At 43.4% G+C, this 21,288-nt stretch overlaps 1 protein-coding gene across 1 annotated transcript in view; it reads right to left on the bottom strand.

Annotated features, from left to right (window-relative positions):
* Positions 1-18,126, bottom strand: part of RUVBL1 (RuvB like AAA ATPase 1) — a 43,037-nt gene extending 24,911 nt beyond the window's left edge. The window contains exons 1-3 of the mRNA XM_002813163.6: positions 17,844-18,126; positions 13,613-13,699; positions 7,189-7,321 (exon numbers count right to left, since the gene is read on the bottom strand). Coding sequence (XP_002813209.2) covers positions 7,189-7,321; positions 13,613-13,699; positions 17,844-17,984 — 361 coding nt within the window. The 5' untranslated portion in view covers positions 17,985-18,126. The remainder of the gene's footprint in view (positions 1-7,188; positions 7,322-13,612; positions 13,700-17,843) is intronic.
* Positions 18,127-21,288: the final 3,162 nt, after the last annotated feature.

Genomic DNA, 21,288 nt, shown 5'->3' with positions numbered 1-21,288 from the left:
AGCAGGACATACTAAAATAATTAGGTATCTATGTCAACAGTGGGTGACACTCAACCCTGCCAGGTGTTACGGGCCTCTGGCTCTCACTGCATACTCCAAGAAGAAATACCCAGTTGTCATGCATTATTTGCAATGAGTTGCTCTACAATTTTCTTTCTTTTTTTTTTTTCTTTTTTCTTTTTTTTTTTTTTTGAGATAGACTCTCGTTCTGTCACCCAGGCTGGAATGCAATGGTGCGATCTTGGCTCACTGCAAGCTCCGCCTCCCGAGTTCAAGTGATTCTCCTGCTTCAGCCTCCCAAGTAGCTGGGATTACAGGCATGCACCACCACATCTGGCTAATTTTTGGGGTTTTTTTGTACTGTTAGTAGAGATAGGTTTCACCACGTTGGCCACACTGGTCTTGAACTCCTGACCTCAGGTGATCCACCCACCTTGGCGTCCCAAAGTGCTGGGATTACAGGTGTGAGCTACCATGCCCAGCTGCTCTACGATTTTTCTAAGGCCATAATAACAAAACCAATTTCCAAAGCACCTTACATTAGAATATTGCAAATAAAGGTAAATTTCTCTCCAAATTCTAAACATCATCCATATTAGCTCTTTAATAAACGTTTGTTCATTATCCAAGAATCGCTGTTAACTTTTAGAACGTGATCTCTATGTTCATTACATGCTTCTGCATATAATGGTTCTGCTCCCTGAACCACTCTTTTTAGCTTAGGCAACTCCTCCTTGCAGACTCAGTTTAAAACTTATCCCCTCCCCCTTCACACATTCTTCTTCCTCATCCTCCAAATTGTCCCCATGGTGACCTGTGTTTCCACTGGCATAGCCGCAGCACACGGCAATGCCATAACTTGCAGACCTTGCCTACCCCTCTGCAGATTGCCCACACCTGAGCTGAAGGCATAGCACATCGGCAGGTAGAGTGAATGGATGAATGAATGAAGTCACTAAGAGTGAAGGGGTTGTCATTAGGCAGATCATCTATTAATAACAGCCAGGAAACGAACCTGCAGAAACATTTACATGTTCTATATGGTAATGGCCTGAGAACTCTAAGGAGTCAGCCATGTAATGTTATAGCCTGTATCACCGTAACACCCTCAACCTCAGCACTAAAAGCCGGGCATAAATGAACTATACTGTTAGAAATCAAGACTACCATTAACTTGGGGAAGGAAGGATGGCAACTGGGAGTGGACATGAAGGGTACTTTGGAGTTCTGGCAACATTCCCTTTTTTGATTAGCTGCTGGTTTCACGGGTTTTTACTTTACAATAATCCACCAAGCTATGCATTTATGTTCTGCACACTTTTCTGCATATATGCACAAAATTACCAAGTCTACTTTAAAAAAAAATTTTAAGTAAATAATACCAGTGGGACCCGGTGAAGTAAGACCACTGATGGCCTAAGTTTAGGAAAAACTGCTCTAAACCTCTGCTGGAGCCTACGGTCATGGTTCTCAACCTTTAGGTCCACCTGAGGGGCCCCTATAATGAATCACACCCTGGCTGTACCCAGACCACTTGCTTCCAAATCCCAGGGGATGGGCCCCTGCCATCACTATTAGTTTAACATTCCCCCCATGATTCCAAAGTGCAGACACAGTTGAGATCCAGTTATCTAAAGAATAAATGAAAAACTATTCAACTCACAAATGTGGAGACATAAACTAGTTCTGATGGCAGGGTGGTTTGATAAGGATTTGGTGTTCTCACCATTAAGCTACCTCCATTCTGATATGGAAATATTCCAATGGCACTAAGAAACACTACCTATAGTGTCAGGTACGCTCTGTAACTTCTCACTTTTAAATGTCGTCATTATCTTATCATTGGGCTGTTTGCCTTCTCTACCCCAGAAACCCAGTCAGGACAAAGACTCTCAGATATTAAAGTTAAGGAAAAGTTTTACTCTACCTTCATTCTATCTGATAGCTTATAAATGGAAGTTTTGGAATAGCCCCAAAAGAGAGGACCCATTTCATTTGTGCTTTACCAAATTCTTAGTTCCTTAACATTAATCTTAGAAAAAAATTCTCCAAACAACATGAATATATCAGAACATTGTGGTAAACTTGGAAAATCCTGTACTTTTAAAGTGAACTTTGATTTTTTAAAATCAAACCTTTTATATCCCACAGCGATAAATTCCTTCAAATGGAATGCTTACTTATATTTACTGTTAGATGAATGTGGCATGAAATTCCTCAAGGAGGGGAAGAAAGACATTCCCATCTCTCACTAGCCCCCACATTTGTTTAGAAGTTGCTCTGTGCTGACAAGCCGGCGGGGGACGTGGGTGACGGACAATGAAACCGGCTGTTAGCCAGGAAAGGGGCTGAGCTGGCGCTATCTCTGGCAACGACAACACAAATGACACAGGTTTCATCTGCTGGCTCAGGTTTCTAAATCCCTGACAGGGACCTTCATCACATCAAGGAAATAGCACAGACTCCCTGCTTTTTATTTCTGGTCGGCTTATTGCTTCCTCCCCACCCCCTCTCCCAGCTTCACAGAATTCAAAGGCAGGGGAAGATGGGCAGGGTTCCTTTTTGAAGATAGTCAATGGCCTGCCTTTTTATTCTCTGGTAGGATCAAGAAATTTTCTTTTCACCTCGCTGCCATCAAAAGAATGGTACTGTCCCCTCCCCCTCTAAAATGGCAAATTACAAAACAGATGCCAAGGAACTTATCTCTATTTTTCTAAATTTTAAAGCATTTAAGTTACCTTTAAGCAATGCAAACACATACACCCATGTAAAAGCCAGTTTTCACAGATTTTATCAATATCAGAAACACATTTTTTAAGTAAATAGAAAGAACATTTTAAAAAAATACTCAGGGGCCAGGTGTGGTGGTTCACGCCTGTAATCCCAGGACTTTGGGAGGCCAAGGTAGGTGGATCATTTCAGCCCGGCAAACAGATTGCAGTGAGCCAAGATCGTGCCATGTACTCCAGCATGGGCAACAGAGTGACACCTTGTCTCAATTAAAAAAAAAAAAAAAGTACTCAGACATTTGAACTAGTTGTAACATCTTACTGTTCATCTCATCTTTATTATGAGTTAAATAAAACCATGGGCACATGTTTAAAAAAAAAATACTAAGAAGATTTTAAACCTTAAAGGAGTCCTGCGAGTCATTTCCACTGCTATTCCAAATACAATGTAAAAATCCACAAAGTACACTGCATGTAATTACATGGGCTGAACCTTACAGATATAGACGCTGAGCTAAAGAAGCAAGACACAAGGAACACATAAAGTATGATTTAGATAAACTTTAAAAAGGGCAAAATTAAGCCCCATGGTTTAGAGATACACACATGGGTGTACAAGGTTATGATGACCACATAAACCATTCCCACACAATTATGGCACATTGTGGGTCCCACCTGGGAGAGGAAGGGGTTGTGACCAGGGAGGGACACATGTCTGAGGTGCTGGCCGTGCTCTGTTCTTTCGGTGGTGACTGTATAAGCCTTTACTTCATAATTAATTAATGTTTTACATACTTCTCTATAAGTTTGTAATATCTCCGTTTAAAACTGGCACTGGGATGGGTGTAGTGGCTCACTCCTATAATCTCAGCACTCTGCGGGGCCAAGGCAAAAGGATTACTTGAAGCCAGGAGTTCGAGACCACCTGGGCAACACAGTGAGACGCCATCGCTACAAAAACAATTTTTTGTTTTTTGAGATGGTGTTTCATTCTGTAGCCCAAGCTGGAGTACAGTGGCGCAATGTCACCCCACTACAACCACCAACTCCCGGGCTCAAGCGATTCTCATGTCTCAGCCTCCCGATTTTTTTTTTGAGACAGGGTCTCACTGTTGCCTGTGTTGAAGTGCAGTGATATGATTTCAGCTCACTGCAGCCTCGACTTACTGGGCTCAGGTGATCTTCCCACCCCAGCCTTCCAAGTAGCTGGGACTACAGGCGCATGTTACCACGCCCAGCTAATTTTTGTATTTTTTGTAGAGATGCGGTTTCGCCATGTTCCCCAGGCTGGTCTCGAACTCCTGGGCTCAAGCAATCTGCCTGCCTTTGCCTCCTAAAGTGCTGAGATTACTGGCACCACCATGAGCCACCAGGCCTGGCCTCTCTGTAAATTTTTTTTTTTTTTTTTTTGAGACAGAGTCTCTCTGTTACCCAGGCTGACGTGCAACGGCACAATCTCCACTCACTGTAACCTCCACCTCCCGGGTTCAAGCTATTCTCCTGCCTCAGCCTCCCAAGTAGCTGGGATTACAGGCGTATGCCACCATGCCCCGCTAATTTTTTGCATTTTTAGTAGAGACGGGGTTTCACCATGTTGGCCAGCCTGGTCTCGAACTCCTGACCTCAGGTGATCCACCGGCCTCGGCCTCCCAAAGTGCTGGGATTACAGGCACGAGCCACCGCACTCGGCCTACATACAATTTTTTAAAAATTAGCTGGGTGTGGTAATGCACACCTGCAGTCCTAGCTACTTGGGAGGCTGGGGCAGGAGGATCTCTTGAGTCCAAGGAGTTGAGGCTGCAGGGAGCTATGGTTACACCACTGCACTTTAGCCTGGACAACAGAGTAAGACCGTGTCTCTAAAAAAAATTTAAAAAGAGAAAAATGTTTTAAAAATAGATAACTTAAATAAAATAGGCACCAAACCCAGGCACGATGGTGTGCACCTATAGCCCCAGCTACTTGGGAGGCTGAGGTGGAAGAATCACTTGAGCCCAGGAGTTAAAGGCCAGCCTGGGCAACAGAGTGAGACCATGGCACTAAAACAAAATAAAATAATTAAAATAAGCACCAAAAAATCCAATATTTCATGGTAAAAATAATATATTTCCAGTCAGAAACACTTTGCAGTTTTAAAAATATTCAAATCATGGCACTGAGGAAGTGTTAAAATTATAAAATAAAAATAAATATATTCCAAGTAACACAAAACTTAGCCTCTGGACACAGTTCATAATCTCTCTGGTTTAGAACAATAGTCACAAACTTCAATGCTTATGAGTACCTGGTCAGAAGGACCCGCTCAGCTCCGCCTGCTGTGGGAATGAAAGCTGCTTCAAGGCGGCAGAAATGAGCACTTTATGATACTTCCCTATTGCTAAATATTGACAACTAGCTCCAAATTTATAAAAAATACTTCATAAACCAAACAACATATGCCTATAGCCCAGGCATATTTTTTAGCTAAAGACTTCTGTTTTTATATTTTTTAGCTAAAGACTTCTGGGATTACAGGCATGAGCCGGGCACGGTGGCTCATGCCTGTAATCCCAGCACTCTAGGAGGCCGAGGCAGGCAAATCATGAGGTCAGGAAATCAAGACCATCCTGGCCAACATGGTGAAAACCCATCTCTACTAAAAATACAAAAATTAGCTGGGTATGGTGGCATGTGCCTATAATTCCAGCTATTCAGGAGGCCGAGGCACGAGAATCGCTTGAACCCAGGAGGCTGAGGTTGCAGTGAGCTGAGCTCACGCCACTGCACTCCAGCCTGGCAACAGAGACTCTCTCTCTCAAAAAAAAAAAAAAAAGACTTCTGTTTTCTAACTGCTTCGAAGTCTACCCACTTCTCTCACTCACTCAGAAGAACTTTCCTGAGCACCCACTATGTGCCAGGAACTGTGTCTACAAAGATAAAAAAAAACACTGACCACTGTATCCCCAGGAGAAGCTGAGTAAACACCCAACCTGCTCCCTCTCATTCTTCCCCATCTCCAAAAATGGCCAAACCTGGGAATTTTCCTCAACTCCTCTCTTTCAGCCCCACATCTAACCCTTTAGGAAATCCTGTCAGCTCTACCATGCAAACACACCCAGAACCCAACCACTTTGCACTTCCACTGCCACCACCCTGGTCCAAGCCACTACTTTGTCCTGCTCAGACTCCTCTCTGCCCTCAACCTCCTTACTATCCACTCCCAACCCAGCCGGAGGGGTCTGGTAAAAGCAAAACCAGAGCCCAGGGATACTAGCACTCTCTAACTGCTTCTCCTTTTGTTCAGTGTAAAATCAAAAGCCTTAACCATGGCCCTACCTGATCTTACTCCAAAACTAAACTTCATCAGTCTTTTAAGTTTCATCATTTCCTCAAAGTTTTCTGGTAAATTTCCTTCTTAAGAATACTTACTTTGGTTTGACAATGAAAGGGCCGGGAAATTGGTACAGGCACTCTGATTAGTGTTCATAACCCACGACTCAGCAGGCAAATCCTAGAAACATACTCGCACATGTGCACAAAGACACATAAAAGGATGTTCCTAGTAGCCTTGTTTTTAAGAGTAAAAGCTGAAAATAAATCTAAATGTTCAAAAAACAGAAATGGCTTAATAACTGGACTTTTACGCAACAATTAAAAGAAATAAGCTATTTCTATAAGCAGATCTGAGGGAAACTAGGATTTGCCCAGTGCTGTACCAGCAGAAATGGGGCCAAAAGACTGCCCCAGAAGTCCTAGCTAGCAAAAAGCAAAAATTCGAAAGAGAAGCCATTTTCTTCTCACAGCCAATCTTCAGAGCAACGGCTCTAGAAATGAGACAGATGTCGGATCAAACTAGTTCTGCCACTTACCAACTGGGTCCCTAGCAAGTTATTTAACCTTCTGAGACTGTTTCTTCAAATGTGAAATGTAGATTGTTAATCTCCCCTCAGGGGAGGGAAGGCCTGGTTCATCACTGGCACTCACTATGATAGCCCGAGGCCCTAAGGGTTAGGCACCATAAGCCTCTAAGCTCTGCCAGTCCCCACACAGTCTCCTCACTCTATGACAGGCCACAACTCTTACGGCTCGCCATCCAGGACCAGGGGCATTCTGGCCACGTGGCACACAAAGATTCTGGCTTGAGTCCAAAACCTTTTCAGTGGATAGTCATCTCTAATGGCAAAATAAGACTTCCAGGAAAATATGACTCATTAAAAAAACACTTTTAGACACATCTATTTATTGCATGAAGAAGCCCAGGCTCACAGCTAGGGTCCATAGTTGCTCCAATTGCTAACGCACTTCAATTAGAAAAACTGGGGTTTTGTTTTGTTTGAAAAATAACGCACTACTAAGTGCCAAAAGAGAAACAGCAGTGCCACGAATACCAGTCATAAAGGCATCTTCACCACAAAGAGGCTTCGGTGCACAGGCTTCAGGAAGTGAGACCAACTCTTCCCACAAATGTGACACTACTTACCAATAGCCCTGCGGAAGTTCTCCATCAGCACCTCTGTCTTCTTGATCTCAGTTGAGTAAACTTCACTCCCCACCATTGGGCAGAAGGGGACCTTACTACCCAGCTCCTGAGCAATAGCCAGAGCCAGAGCCGTCTACAAAAGAAAGCAACGGAAACACAGTTCACAGTCCTGAAAACATGACAGTTCAGAAACACATGCTACAGAACCACCAGGAACTAGGAACAGCTGAACATCTAGTCCTACCATTTAGCATGTTTCACACAATAAACGTTTGATGACTTTTGTGGACAGTCAATTTAAATCATAAATGGCATCTCTAATCTTCCCTATAATTACAAGTTATCATTCACTCAGACTTACCCAGTGCAGGCCCAACTCCAAATGCCTCACATGATCCTCACAACCAGCCTATGAAATAGACACTAGTATTCTCCCCATTTTACACATGAGAAACTGAGAGACATTAAATAACGCAACGTAAGTACCATAATCTAGAAAATGGCAGCGCAGATTTAATCTCTGGCAGCAGGACTCCAAAGATCATGTTATCATAATTAGAAGAGTCTACTCTTCAGTATTCACAGGGATACCAAAATCCATGGATGTTCAAGTCCTGGTATAAAATGGCAGGGTATTTGCATACAAACTATGCACATCCTCCTGTTACTTTAAATCATCTCTAGATTACATACAATACCTAATAAAATATAAATGCTATGTAAATAGTTATTATATTGTATTTTTAAGTATGTACTATTTTTGTTATTGTATTTTTAATTGTTTTTTTCCTGAGTATTTTTGATTTGTGGTTGGCAGAATCCACACACATGGAACCCACAGATAGGAAGGGCCAACTTTATAGTCATCCAAAATTGTTCTCTCAATATCAATACGTGGCTCTGACCTAATTGCTCAGAATACACCACTGGATCTTTGAGATACCTGCTTTCTCTTTTTACAAATACAGGAAAACACCAATCTACAACCCATCCGAAATAATGAAGGAATGAATGAATGGATTGTTCATTTTATATTATGAAGCCCACAAAGAGTGAAGAAGGATACCTCAAGTAGGATTTTGAAGCTATGAGTTGGTCTTAACGAGTTACACTTAAACACGCCCTGTGGTAAACTACAAATTGATTTTTGATGAGATAATTACAGCTGGCAAATGCTAAACAGAACCAGACTTCACAGGTGTATGGTCAAATGTCAAGTATGGTAAGCAAATGCTTTAAAGTTGGTACAGAACTGGGCAATGCCATGACCTTTGAATGCCATTTTCATCTTTCCTCAACTCTGAAACAGGAGCACAAGTAAGGCCAGCTCCCCAGGTATATGGGCTAAGACAGAAAACAAGCTTGTTACTGAAGAACAAAGTGAAACTCTGAGACGGTGTCTTAAAATTAACAGTCAAGGTTCCTCTCAGATTTTCTTTTCTATGCCCTTTTGGTGATAGTTTTGAGGTAGTAAAATCTGGTAGAGAATCAGTGTATAGCATAGTATAAAATTCACTAGCCAGGAACAGAAAGATTTAGTGCTGGTTCTGCCACTAATTTTCAGTGTGACCTTGGGCACTCGGCAAATCTCAGGGCCCGATTTCCTCATCTGTCAAATGAAAGCACTAAAGTGCCATGCTAGATCACAAGTGGCAAACTCATTGCTCACAGCCTGGTTCTGTTCGGCCTGCAGTCTCACGGTGACCTTCAGCAAGGCCGAGCACCTGGGGCTCATGGCAGACGTGCCACAGTGCACCCAGCCACTTCCCTCATCCCCGCTGCCTGCCTCATTAGGCATTTGCACTTGTGAGCTCAAGGCTGACACCTTGAAAACTGGTATCCTTCTAAGAGCAAAGGAAAAAAATCTCTGGAACATGAAAGGGCACAATGAGAGGAGCAGCACTCTAACAGCAGACTCCCCGTGGGGCCACAGGCTGGACAGGACCACCCCTTCCCAGTCACTCCTCTTTGTCTTCCTTGTATTTCTGCCAGCCCCAATTCCCTACCCTCAGTTTTGAACTTCAAAGACAGTGACCACATCCAATTCAATGGCACTCTCCCTCCCTTTACCTAATACAGAAGAGATGAACATACTTCCATTAAAATATGATAAATACTTGGTTAAAAAAAAAAAGCTTCACGTGTGTCTCACTTCCTCCATTTAAAGACTTCCAGAGGGAAAGTATATGACATGGCTACTATTCCTACACCTACTACAGAGTGCTGCATAGACCTCATCGAATCTCCCCAACTAGCCTATGACCTTGATCATCTAGTTTGTATTTTATAGATTAAGAAACAAACTCAAAAATTACCAACACACCCAAGGTCAAACCGCAAGCAGCAGCACCAGGATGCAAACCCCAATCTCCAAAGCCATTATTTTTTTGTACTCACCCCACGTGAGCAACAAGTGGCACAAAAAAAGAGGTTGCTGCCAAAAGAAGGTTGAAGAAATCTCTATTTTTCAATCTCATCTGAATATCTCCTTTTTCTAAAACCCAAACCCATTATTAACAGTGTGAGGTCCTCAAGAGTGGAAATGCATATGAACCATGCATTTGCATCTCTAAAATAAGCAGTATTTCTGCCTGTCACCCAGGTAAGTTGCCTAAACTTTGGGACCCTGCAGCAAATCATTAAGCAGAAGTCACCAAATTCCTTCATACACATTGGAAGGAAGTGGACAAACTTATAAAGTAACACCACAGTGCTGAGCACTTCTCAAATTTCCTGGGAGGAAAGCAATACAATATCACCAAAAAAAATGAAAGACATATATGCTTCTAGCAATATGGCACACTGGGTCCACTGAAAACCTCTCCTCTTACAAAACACCTAGAATTGAATAAATAATAACGTTCAGAGCAGTAAACTATTTGCCTTGAAAGTTCAGAGACTGTGGATACAGGAAAGCTCAGCAAGGTATAGCACTTAAGATAGAAACCCCTGAATAAAACCGGGACCGGGCGCAGTGGCTCACGCCTGCAATCCCAGCACTTTGGGAGGCCGAGGCAGGTGGACTGCTTGAGCCCAGGAGTTCAAGACCAGCCTGGGCAAAATGGCGATACCCCATCTCTACGAAAACTACAAAAATTAGCCAAGGCATGGTGGTGTGCACCTGTAGTCCCAGCTACTCAGGAGGCTGAGGTGGGAGGACCACCTGAACCCAAGAGGTAGACTACAGTGAGCCGAGATCACTGCACTCCAGCCTGGGCGACAGACTGAAACTGTCTCAAAAAACGAACAAACAAAAACCTGACAATTAAAAAAATAAATATAAAAGAGGACTCTTGAAGGGCCACACATGAGTAAAGAAGGTGGGCCATAACAAAATACATCTGGGGGCCAGGCACAGTGGCTCACACCTGTAATCCCAGCAATTTGGGAGGCCAAGGCAGGTGGATCACCAAAAGTCAGGAGTTCGAGACCAGCCTGACCAACATGATGAAACCCCATCTCCACTAAAAACACAAAAATTAGCCAGGCACCTGTAATCCCAGCTACCCAGGAGGCGGAGGCAGGGGCAGGAGAATCGTTTGAACCCAGGAGGCAGAGGTTGCAGTGAGCCAAGATCACGCCACTGTACTCCAGCCTGGGCAAGAGAGCGAGACTTCATCTCAAAAAAAAAAAAAAAAAAAGACATTATAACTTAAAACAATTTATGCAGTGTGTAATCTTTGATTGCATTTTGATATTCTGGTGTTTTTTAAAAAGCCAAAAACTGAAACAACTTGGAAAGATGTTTTCTGATTTCTATCATCTATATTTTCTTCTCATTAAAACAATTTAAGTTCGTTGTCTTTGAAAGCACATTTGTTAACTGCTCATGGAATCATATGATGAGCTGCCAGGCTCCTTCATCTTTGTGATTTCTCTACCGCAGCTGATATGGTTACCTACTCCTTTCTTTAAAGGTTCTCCTTTCTTGGTTCCTGAGACACTATTCTCTCCCTGGCTCTGCTCCTCATTTTTTAAAAATTAATTAATTTAATTTTTAATTGACAAAAATTGGGGGAATATAATAGCATTAGCAAGGTGGGTCTGATGATGGCATCGTGGTCATGTAGAAAGACATCCTTACAACTTACTGTCAAGTGGTTCAGAAATAAACTAGAGAAAAAGCAAATGTCACACAATATTTATAACTGGCTATCTAGGTATAGGGTATAGAGGGGCTCATCACACTATTCTTTCAACTTTTTTGTAGGTTCCAAACTTTTCAAAATGAAAAGGAAAAAAATATTCAATAGATTGGATTAATCAGTCACTTAATCATAGCTTAAGAGACAATTAGACTGGAACAAAGATCTAAAAGAAATTACCCATAATTTAGCAGAGTCAAAAAGATAACAAATATGAGAGGCTAAAAGACAAAGAGGCCAAAACAAGAAGCTCTAGCCCAGGGTTTCTCAGCTTGACTCCATGACGTTTGTGGCCAGATAATTCCTTATTATAGAAACTGCTCTGTGCACTACAGGATGTTTAGTAGCATCCCTGGCCTCTACCCACTAGATGCCAGTAGCACCCCAACCAAGTCGTGAGAACCAAAAATGTCTCCAGACATTGTCAAAGTCCCCTGGGAGGGCAAAACTGCCCCAGGTTGAAAACCACTGCAATCTTAACCTCATCTCACTGGAGTTCCAGAAGGAGAGAACAAAGAGAATGGGGAAAGGCAACAGCTGAAGAGATTAACGCTGACATTTTTTTTTTTTTTTTTTTTTGAGACGTAGTCTTGCTCTGTCACCCAGGCTAGAGTGCAATGGCGTGATCTTGCCTCCCTGTTACCTCCGCCTCCCAGGTTCAAGCAATTCTCCTAAGGCTGACAATTTTCCAGAATTGAGCAGAGACATAATAGTCAGATTCAAGAAGCACAATTAGCATTAAGCAGGATAAACAAAAATTAATCCACTCTGACATATCATAGTGAAACACCAAAACCAAAAATATCTCAAAAACTTGCAGAAAGAAGACTCAAAACCCTCAAAATTAGACTTCTCAAAAACAACAGAAGCCAAAGGAGCAAATAACATTGAGAGAGAACTACTGTGAAACAGTACTGAAAAAAATATCTGTCAACTCAATTATACAGCCAACATAACTCTTTTTCAAAACAAGGGCAACATAATGAATGCAAACCTGAGAGACTTTCCCACCAACAAACTTCTAGAAGGAATTTCTAAATTATTTACTTTAGGAAGAAGAAAAATGGAGGGAAAGAGAAGGTCTAAGATAAAAGGAATAGCAAGCAAATAAATGGTAAATGCACTGGACAAGCTAATGTTGCCTGGAGTGAGGTAACTGAAGCTCACATCTGTATCGCACTTTACAGTTTAAAAAAACTGTTCACAATTTGCTTTTATATAGGAAGAGAAAAAACTGTTCACAAATATAGCACTTCTTCCTCTTGTAAGATACCAATACAAGATACACAATCAGGAATCATTTCAAAATTATAATGCAAGTCATTATCTTACAACCGATCAGTTTAATAATTGCTTGAAATAGGTAGAGTATGCTTTTGCTTAGAAAAGTTAAGGGACCTGCCTCAGGTCTCATAGCAAGTCAATACCAGAGCTGGAATTTAAAGCCCATTTCTTTTCACACACAACCCCAAGCTCCTACTCGCCCAAATCAAGCGGCCCTCTTGAAGAATAAGCAAGCTCAAATTGGGAACTCTGGTGAGTTTCAAGTATCTGGCCAGTCCCCTCACAAACCCCAAGAAGCCACACAGTGTCCTCTGCCTGAAAGGCCCTTACCTTCCCTGCAAAGCCAAATCCTCTCCCAGCTCTGATGCGAAAATGTCAAGTCTCAACCCTTCCAGCTGTACCAGCCCGCAGTGCTGCCTCCTTAAATTCCAGCTGCATTTAATATTAGTCAATACCTCAAAGCTGAGCACTCATACTGAGTCCTCCTGTGCTGTCATGATTTCCTTTCTTTCTGCCCCAGAGAGACTGTAAGCCCCTTGAAGATAAAAATCATGTCTCTAATTCTTGTTTTCCTTTTTTTCATCTCCCACACAGCCACAATAGCGATGGGTAAAGCTAGCATTTGGAAGAATGCTTGTTGACTCATTTTTTTGTCCCCTCAAGTAAGACGTCACTCAGAAGATCTTTATGAAGCCTAGGCCAACAGAAATGTATTTCCACGGCAAAGGAGACTAGAAAGAGATAAAGGACAAATTCTAGAGACAATGAGACCACTTCAAGGACTTCATTCTCTCTTCTCTGGAGGTAGGCCAGGATAATTTGAATTTTAGAAGCAGGGATTTTAGATACACAATTGTATTATTGCATATTAATTTTAAAAACATACATATAACCCATTTAGCTAAACAAAGACTAGTTAAGACATGAATTCAATCTGGCTTAGACACTAGGATCATTCTCTTGGGTAGATTTAAAAAATGAGAGAAAATGAGTACCTTGCCAGTTCCAGGAGGTCCTGCCAACAAGACAGCTCTTCCAGCCATTTTCTTGCTTTTGATTAATTCTACTATGACGCCACATGCCTACACACCACAATGGAAAGAGATAATAAATCCGTATTAAAATGTTTCACAAGGGGAAAAAACTCAGTCCCCGGCCTACACAATTCACACACTCATCCAACTAACACTGAGTGCCAGTGCACTGCAGACACTGTTCTAGGTGACAAGGGTAACGGAGGCAAGGCAGAAAAGCCTTGTAATTGTGGAGCTCATGTTTTAGGGAGGGAGACAAACATACAAACATTGCATACGTAATCTTCGTCACTACTATGAAGAAAAAGGGATGAGAGAGAATGAATGGCTAGAAAGTGATCCTGGAGTGTCTTTCTGATGACATTTAATTTGATATGTGAACCTCTGGGAGGAGCAGGAGTCAGCGTTCCAGGCAAAGAAAACAGTAAATTCAGAAAATCCAAAGCAGAAACAAGCTTGGCATATCCAAGGGACAGAAAGGTTGCAGTGACCAAAGTATAGTGAAAAAGACCAGGAAGATGATATTGAAGAGGTAGGCAGGGGCCAGAACGCAGAACAGGAACTTACAGTCTGTGGTAAAGTTTGGATTTTATTCTACATAAGTATGAAGCCACTGAAAAGGTCTTGAAGACTATGTGTCATGCTATGATTTGTTTTTAAAAGATGGTGCTGGCTACTACTGTGTGAAGAATGCACAGTATGAGCACAAGTGTGAACACTGATTTTTGGCCCAGGGTACAGGGATAGACTCCAGGGGCCCAAATACCTCTTGAAGTTGGCAACAAAACTGTGTTTATGTTCATATACACATTTTTTCCAGGGAAAGGATCCATAGCTTTCATCAAATTCCCAGAGTAACCTACTAAGGGGTAAGAATCAATGACACAGAGTACTAGCTGGCCATCAGTGAACACTGTAAATATTGAATGTGAAGTTAAACCTACGGCACTATTAGATCCATTGAATATGTTTTGAATCCTCAAGGTTAAATTACTTTATCATCTGTTAGTATATTTTAAATACATTATAAATCTCTGAATTTTATTAACCATTTGCAGTACATATGTATGTATATATACACACACATATTCCATAAATGGGCTATGGATCTTCATATATTTTAGAATATTTGACTATAAGGGGGGAACACTGAGAAAGTTACACTAGCTGAGCATCTGTATCTCAGGACTACATAATATAAGGTTTGCTACACTGATTTAATAACTGAATATGTGACTATCTAAAAGGTGCTCTTCTCTCTGGGCAGTGACCACACTGTGCCAGAGTCTTGTGAATACATCTTATCTCTTCTACCTCTATTCCTCATGGACTGTGAAGTACCTTGGTCCCACACTTATAGCAGCCCCTCAAAAAATATGTAAGGACTACAGGCACCTGCCACCACACCCAACTAATTTCTTGTATTTTTAGTAGAGACGGGGTTTCACCGTGTTAGCCAGGATGGTCTCAATCTCCCGACCCTGTAATCTGCCTGCTACTTGGGAGGCTGAGGCAGGAGGATGGCGTGAACCCAGGAGGCAGAGCTTGCAGTGAGCCGAGATGGCGCCACTGCACTCCAGCCTGGGTGACAGAGCGAGACTCCCTCTCAAAAAAAATTTTAAAAATGATGTAAGGAATGTGTGTGGGTATGCTATATCCATCCCATTTCCACTTCAGTTACCAAAGCACACTGCCCTTAATAGAACCTAGAAGATATTCTTCAGATGCTACTTTTCTTTTCTTTTCTCTTTCAGATGGAGTCTCGCTGTCACCCGGGCTGGAGTGCAATGGCGCGATCTCAGCTCACTGCAACCTCTGCCTCCCAGGTTCAAGTGATTCTCCTGCCTCAGCCTCACCAATAACTGGGACTACAAGCGCATACCACCATACCCGGCTAATTTTTGTATTTTTAGTAGAGACAGGGTTTGGTCATGTTGGCCAGGCTGGTCTTGAACTCCTGACCTCAGGTGATCCACTTGCCTTGGCCTCCCAAAGTGCTGGGATTACAGGTGTGAGCCACTACGCCCAGCCCAGATGCTGTATTTCTGAATAGATAAAAAACCTAGCCAGGTGCGTTGGCTCATGCCTGTAATCCCAGCACTTTGGGAGGCTGAGGTAGGTGGATCACCTGAGGTCAGGAGTTCAAGACCAGCCTGGTCAACATGGTGAAACCCTGCCTCTACTAAATATACAAAAATTAGCCGAGCGTGGTCATGGGTGCCTGTAATCCCAGCTACACACGACGCTGAGGCAGGAGAATTGCTTGAACCCAGGAGGCAGAGGTTGCAGTGAGCCGAGATCACGCCATTGCACTCCAGCCTGGGCAATAAGAGCGAAACTTCGTCTCAAAAAGAAAAAAAAAAAAAAACTACTATGGTCTTTCCATACAACCCTGTCATATCATAATCCTCAGCACTGAAGCTCTTTGGGAAACTCAAGGTAGAGGAGACTTTACAAACCTTGGATATGTGCTTTTATTTACAGACCAGGACCTCTTCCATCCATTCTCCCTCAATTTCCACTCCAACTTCTCTCAGGTGAGATAAGCTTGAATTCTAACTTTTAAAAAGAATTGGAAGGGTCTTTAAAAGATCACCTAGTCTAACTCTCATTTTTCAGGGAGGTTACTGATGTGACCAGAGTCACACAAGAACCTGGTAGCTGAGGTGGGTCTTAGGCATACAGCATCAGTTAAGAGCATGGACTCTGGGTTTAAATACATAGACTTGAGTTAAAATACTGGCTCTCGCACTTACCAGATGAGTAACCTTGGACCTACTTACTTGACCTCTATGAACCAGAATTTCCTCACTTGAACAGAGTTCATACTAGTCAATGGCACACAGGTTAAAGGGTGTAGGGGTAAAGTGTAGTGATGCCTGCAATTCACCTTGAAATGTAAAAGTAGATTGGGAGAGGAACAGATGAAAAGATATATGATAAAGCAGCAGAGTAAAATGTTAATTATAGAATTTAGGCACACAAGCATTTACAAGTCTTTCAACTTTTTTTGTATGTCTGAAAACTGTCATACTAAAGCGGGGAAGGGACAACTAATACGTTGGATATGACAAGGCAATGGACATATAGCTACTTAGCACAGTGCTTGACACATGGAAAGCACTCAATCAATGTTAGCTACTTGCAGTACTAGTTGCTTAGTAAGCCAGGGTCAAACACTTACTTTTTGAAAAGATGATGCTCAAAATGGAAACCTGAGGATTTTCTTTGAGCCCTTTCTATTTAGAAAAATCAGGCTAAGAGGCAGTAGCTTAACTTTGTATTAAGTGAAGATTTTTGTAGAAGCTAAGGCTTTCCAAAGGCCAAGGGGCATGGCTGTGACCTTAGAGAACAGCAGGCAGAGAGGGTGGCTATATCATCATAAAGCACTGATTTGGGAGTCAGAAATACACGTGGGTGCAAACCCCAGCGTAACGTTACTAAAACGAGTGTCAAGCATATAGGTGAAGTGCCCTCTCCCCAACTCAATATTTTCACCTGCCAAAAAATAATAATGTATGTGAAAGTACTTGGCATCACCAGCACTTAGAAAAAGGAGATTTAATTGGAATGGTCAAAAAGGATGCTTGGAGGGGTGGATAAACCAAATTGCTCTTCTCCATAATTCCCACTTCTCTCCCTCAGCTCCCGGGTCCTGGGAACCAAAATGAGCTTTTAAAGTTTAGTCAATTCCCTACTTTAAACCGTCCCATAGCCTGCCACTGCGTTCACAATAAAATCCAATTTCCTGACCGTGGCCGAAAAAGCCCTGCAGTAACTAACCCCAACAAGATAAAATAATTATTTTTGTTTATTGATGTACACGTTTATCGTCCCTCACTACACTAAAATGTAAGCTCCTATCTTAATTCCCGCTGTATCCCAGTGTCGCGAATAGAGCCTGGTACGAATTAAGGGGACGGGGTTGTGTGGGTTTACATCAGCACTTGTCCATGAGTTGGCAAACCGTTAACTGCCCCAGTGGGTCGTCACTAGTTATCCTGGGGCGGCCCCTCACCCAGCTCCAGGGCGGCGCCCCTCCCCGAGCCCCTGGCCCATTTTCACTTCCCTGAGGAAACTATGGCGGGAGACCCCTGGCGCGCGCATCCCGCCCCGAGCCACCGACTTCAGCAGCTCTCTCGCCGCAGCAGCCCTGCTTGCAGCCCCCAACTCCCTGGTCTGCTGGCCACACCTCTCGCGCGTTCTCCTGGCCCACGAGCCCTGAGGCCGCCTGCTTGGCCAGGCCGCTCTCGTCCAGCCCCAGCCCTTTCACGTGGCTGTGGGAAGCGATGCGCTGCGTCTTCGTGGTGCTCTTCACCTCCTCAATCTTCATTTTGCAGACGCCGGGAGCTAAAACCAGCGTGGAAAACCAGCGGCTAGGACAGTGCGCCCGGCGCCTGAGTTACCATGCGGCCGTTACTAGGGCAATTTGCAAAGGCCCGCCTAGTCGGCTTTCCATTGGTGGAAGCGGGAACGCCTCCGCTCTCCATAGGCTCACGGCTGCGCCCATCGCGGCTGCTGCTAGAGCTCCGGTCACCCACTTCCGGCTGTGTCTCTGGGTTGGCTTCCCCCGCAGCTGGCGCTTCCTGCCCAGGCTGGGGTCGGGAGCACAGTGGGACCACGCCCCGGATTTGATTTGGGGCTGGGGCGTTGCACGAGGCAGTGGCCCCCGGGTACCACTCCTAATGCTTCCGCCCTATCCTTTAGCACATTTGAACGTCATACTCTTACGCGAAGCTCAAGTTATTATTTCCGTTTTGGAAACAGAAGAACTGAGGTTCAGAGCTTAAACTGGGATTGGTTACTAACCAACGTTTTCTGACTCCCAGACCTTTGCATCTCCCTGGAAAGGCCCAGCTCAACCCACCACTCTTTCCATGGAATTGTCTTCCCCTGCTTCTATCCTCCATCCTCCACCGAGAGATAAGGTTCCTGCTAAGTTCAGTTGACTGTAAGTAACATTTTGCAGTTTTCAAAATTCCACAGCCCTGTAAGGTAGTGTAATTACGAATGCAGCTACAAACAGGCAGAAAGAGGCCCATCCGCCCAAGAAAGCACCACAAATAATCAGAACTAGAAATCTTCAGGCTTCAAAACCTATATAATAATGCTTATCCCGTCCCATGACTCCAGCTGAGACAATCAGCCAGCAAATTGTCCCTTCAGGTTTCATAATGATATTAGCACAACCTGCACCACAATTGTACTTGCCATCCATCCATCCAACCATTCAACAAACACAAGCCAGACACCACAATGCACTGGGGATACAGGAATAAAAGTCTTGATGAGCTTACTCCTTGCTTAGAAAACTTGCAACATGAGATGTGCTGAGACAGGTACACCCAGGTGGCAAGAAGACCAGAGGAGAAGCCCCCAGAACAGCCTGGAGAGCCAGGGAAGGCATCATGAAGGTGATGTTGCCGTGGCTGAATTCCAACAAATAGGAGAGATTTCCTTAGAAGCAAATGGTATGACACCATTTTTACAGAAGAGGGTACTAACATCCAGAGGAAGGGAAGGACTTGCCCAGAGTGCAGGAGAGTTTATGTTAGAATTGAGACAGACCTGAAATCAAATCCAATTACAGTAGTTCCACAGTCTCACACCTCCTTGTACATCTTGATTCTAACATTTGAATCTAGGTTTCTATATATTTTTTCTTTTCTTTTGAATCTAGGTTTCTAATGATTTGCATAATTACTGGGTCAATGTTTGTCTCTCCCAGTAAACTGCAGGCCTTTTGAGGGTGTAGACCACATTTGATTGTTTACCATTTTAACCTAAGTGCCTGGCACACAGCCTACAACACAGCTCACAATTAAGGCTTCTCATGAATTCAATTAAGGTTCTAGACCACACACAAACACATACACTTGAATTCATCAGTTTTGCTGCATGTATTTTACACGTTGGCTTTTATAGGACTTGGTAATGATTTCCATCAGTGAATGGAATCTTTTGGCATTTTCAGGGCCTAAAAGAACAGAGGCCAGGCCTTGGAAGGCTGAGGTTGTTACTAGGGCATGTGGTTCATCAGCACTAGAGACAGCACCCCACAAAGTTGCTTAGCCCCTCATTGACTTGTTCCTGGTCATTACTCTTAGATAAGAAGCAATTCTTTTCTCTGTATGGAGAAGGAAACTTTTCCACCAACTAGTAGTCAAAGTGAGGCATTCTATGGGACTGACTTCTTTGTGTATTGTCCAATTAGGGAAAAAGACCTTTTTTATACTTATTATTTCAGCCCTAATCTTTGTATCTTTTGGCACAGAGAGAAGGATTTCCTTCTAGTCCAAAAAGAGGAAGGGAGAATCAGGATTTTAGAGCACAGAGGAATATCCCCTGGATTACTTGGTCTAGTGGTTTTCAAACCATATTCCCAGCAGTTGTGGAATCCTTTTCTGGCCAGTACGGGTGGGGACAGGGAATGCTGAGAGTGTAGGATAGCAGCTCCATGCCCCCACTTCCACCAGAGTTCCTTTTTTTGTGTGTGTGTGTGTGCTAAATAACAGTTCAAACATCACTGATGGGCCAGGTGCGGTGGTACACGCCTGTAATCCCAGCACTCTGGGAGGCCGAGGCAGGTGGATCACCTGAGGTCAGGAGTTCGAAACCAGCCCAGCCAATATGGCAAAACCCCATCTCTACTAAAAATACAAAACTTACCTGGGCGTGGTGGCAGGCGCCTGTAACCCCAGCTACTCAGGAGGCTGAGGCACGAGAATCGCTTTAACCCGGGAGGTGGAGGTTGCAGTGAGCCGAGATCGTGCCATTGCACTCCAACCTGGGCAACAGAGTGAGACTCAACTCAAAAAAAAAAAAAAAAAAGTCATTGATCTGGCCTAGCATTCTCATTTTACATGTGAGGAAACTGAGGCCCCAGGAAGGGACAGGGTTTGTCCGAGGTCACAAATTGAGCAAATGCCTGACACAGATCCAGTGTGTAAAGATGCTGGACCTGGCTGCAAAGTCAGACGATTTCTTTCATTTCAACAGAAAACAATGTGGCAGGCCAGTATCCAAGCTACACAAGTCCAATAAACAGCAAGTGAGGCCTGCTGCAGTGGACAGGGTTATTCCTGACCAGCGTCCATCCCACTTCTGTGCACCATCACTCTCGTTTTCTTTCAGGAAATGACCGTTCTCCCACTTTGAGTCCAGGTAGTTTGGATGAACTGACCCCACACCCCATGTTTGTTTCAGTGGTAAACACGTGGCCCTGGCCTGACCTATGGGTATCCCATCCTCTCAGACACTGTAATTGGCTCAGAAATGTGAGCAGCTAGTTCAATGACAGTCAGTCCTGGCAATTTACTGGACATATCAGGAGAGAAAATGTAGGTCATGGATCTGCAGGCTGGTCTTCTTTGTTACTTCATGGGGAGACTCTACCTGAGAATGAAGCCAAGACAGAGGAAAGGAAAGCTGACAGAAAGAGATTCCTGATGAAATCCTTTATATCCCTGCATCATCCTCGCCTTACTTGCAGTGTAACATGGCATTTACTTTGGGGCTTAAGATGTTTGAGTTAGATTTCTATCTGTGGGTACTGAAAATCCATATCAATATAGTGACACATATGTAAGTAATTGTGTGGACTACTACATTCCAGAATTGTGCTATGACAGCCCTAG

The sequence above is a fragment of the Pongo abelii genome, chromosome 2 (assembly GCF_028885655.2).
Source record: "Pongo abelii isolate AG06213 chromosome 2, NHGRI_mPonAbe1-v2.0_pri, whole genome shotgun sequence".
NCBI lineage: Eukaryota > Metazoa > Chordata > Mammalia > Primates > Hominidae > Pongo > Pongo abelii.
Note: the sequence above shows the minus strand (reverse complement) of the source record. Positions and strands in the feature narration are given on the sequence as shown.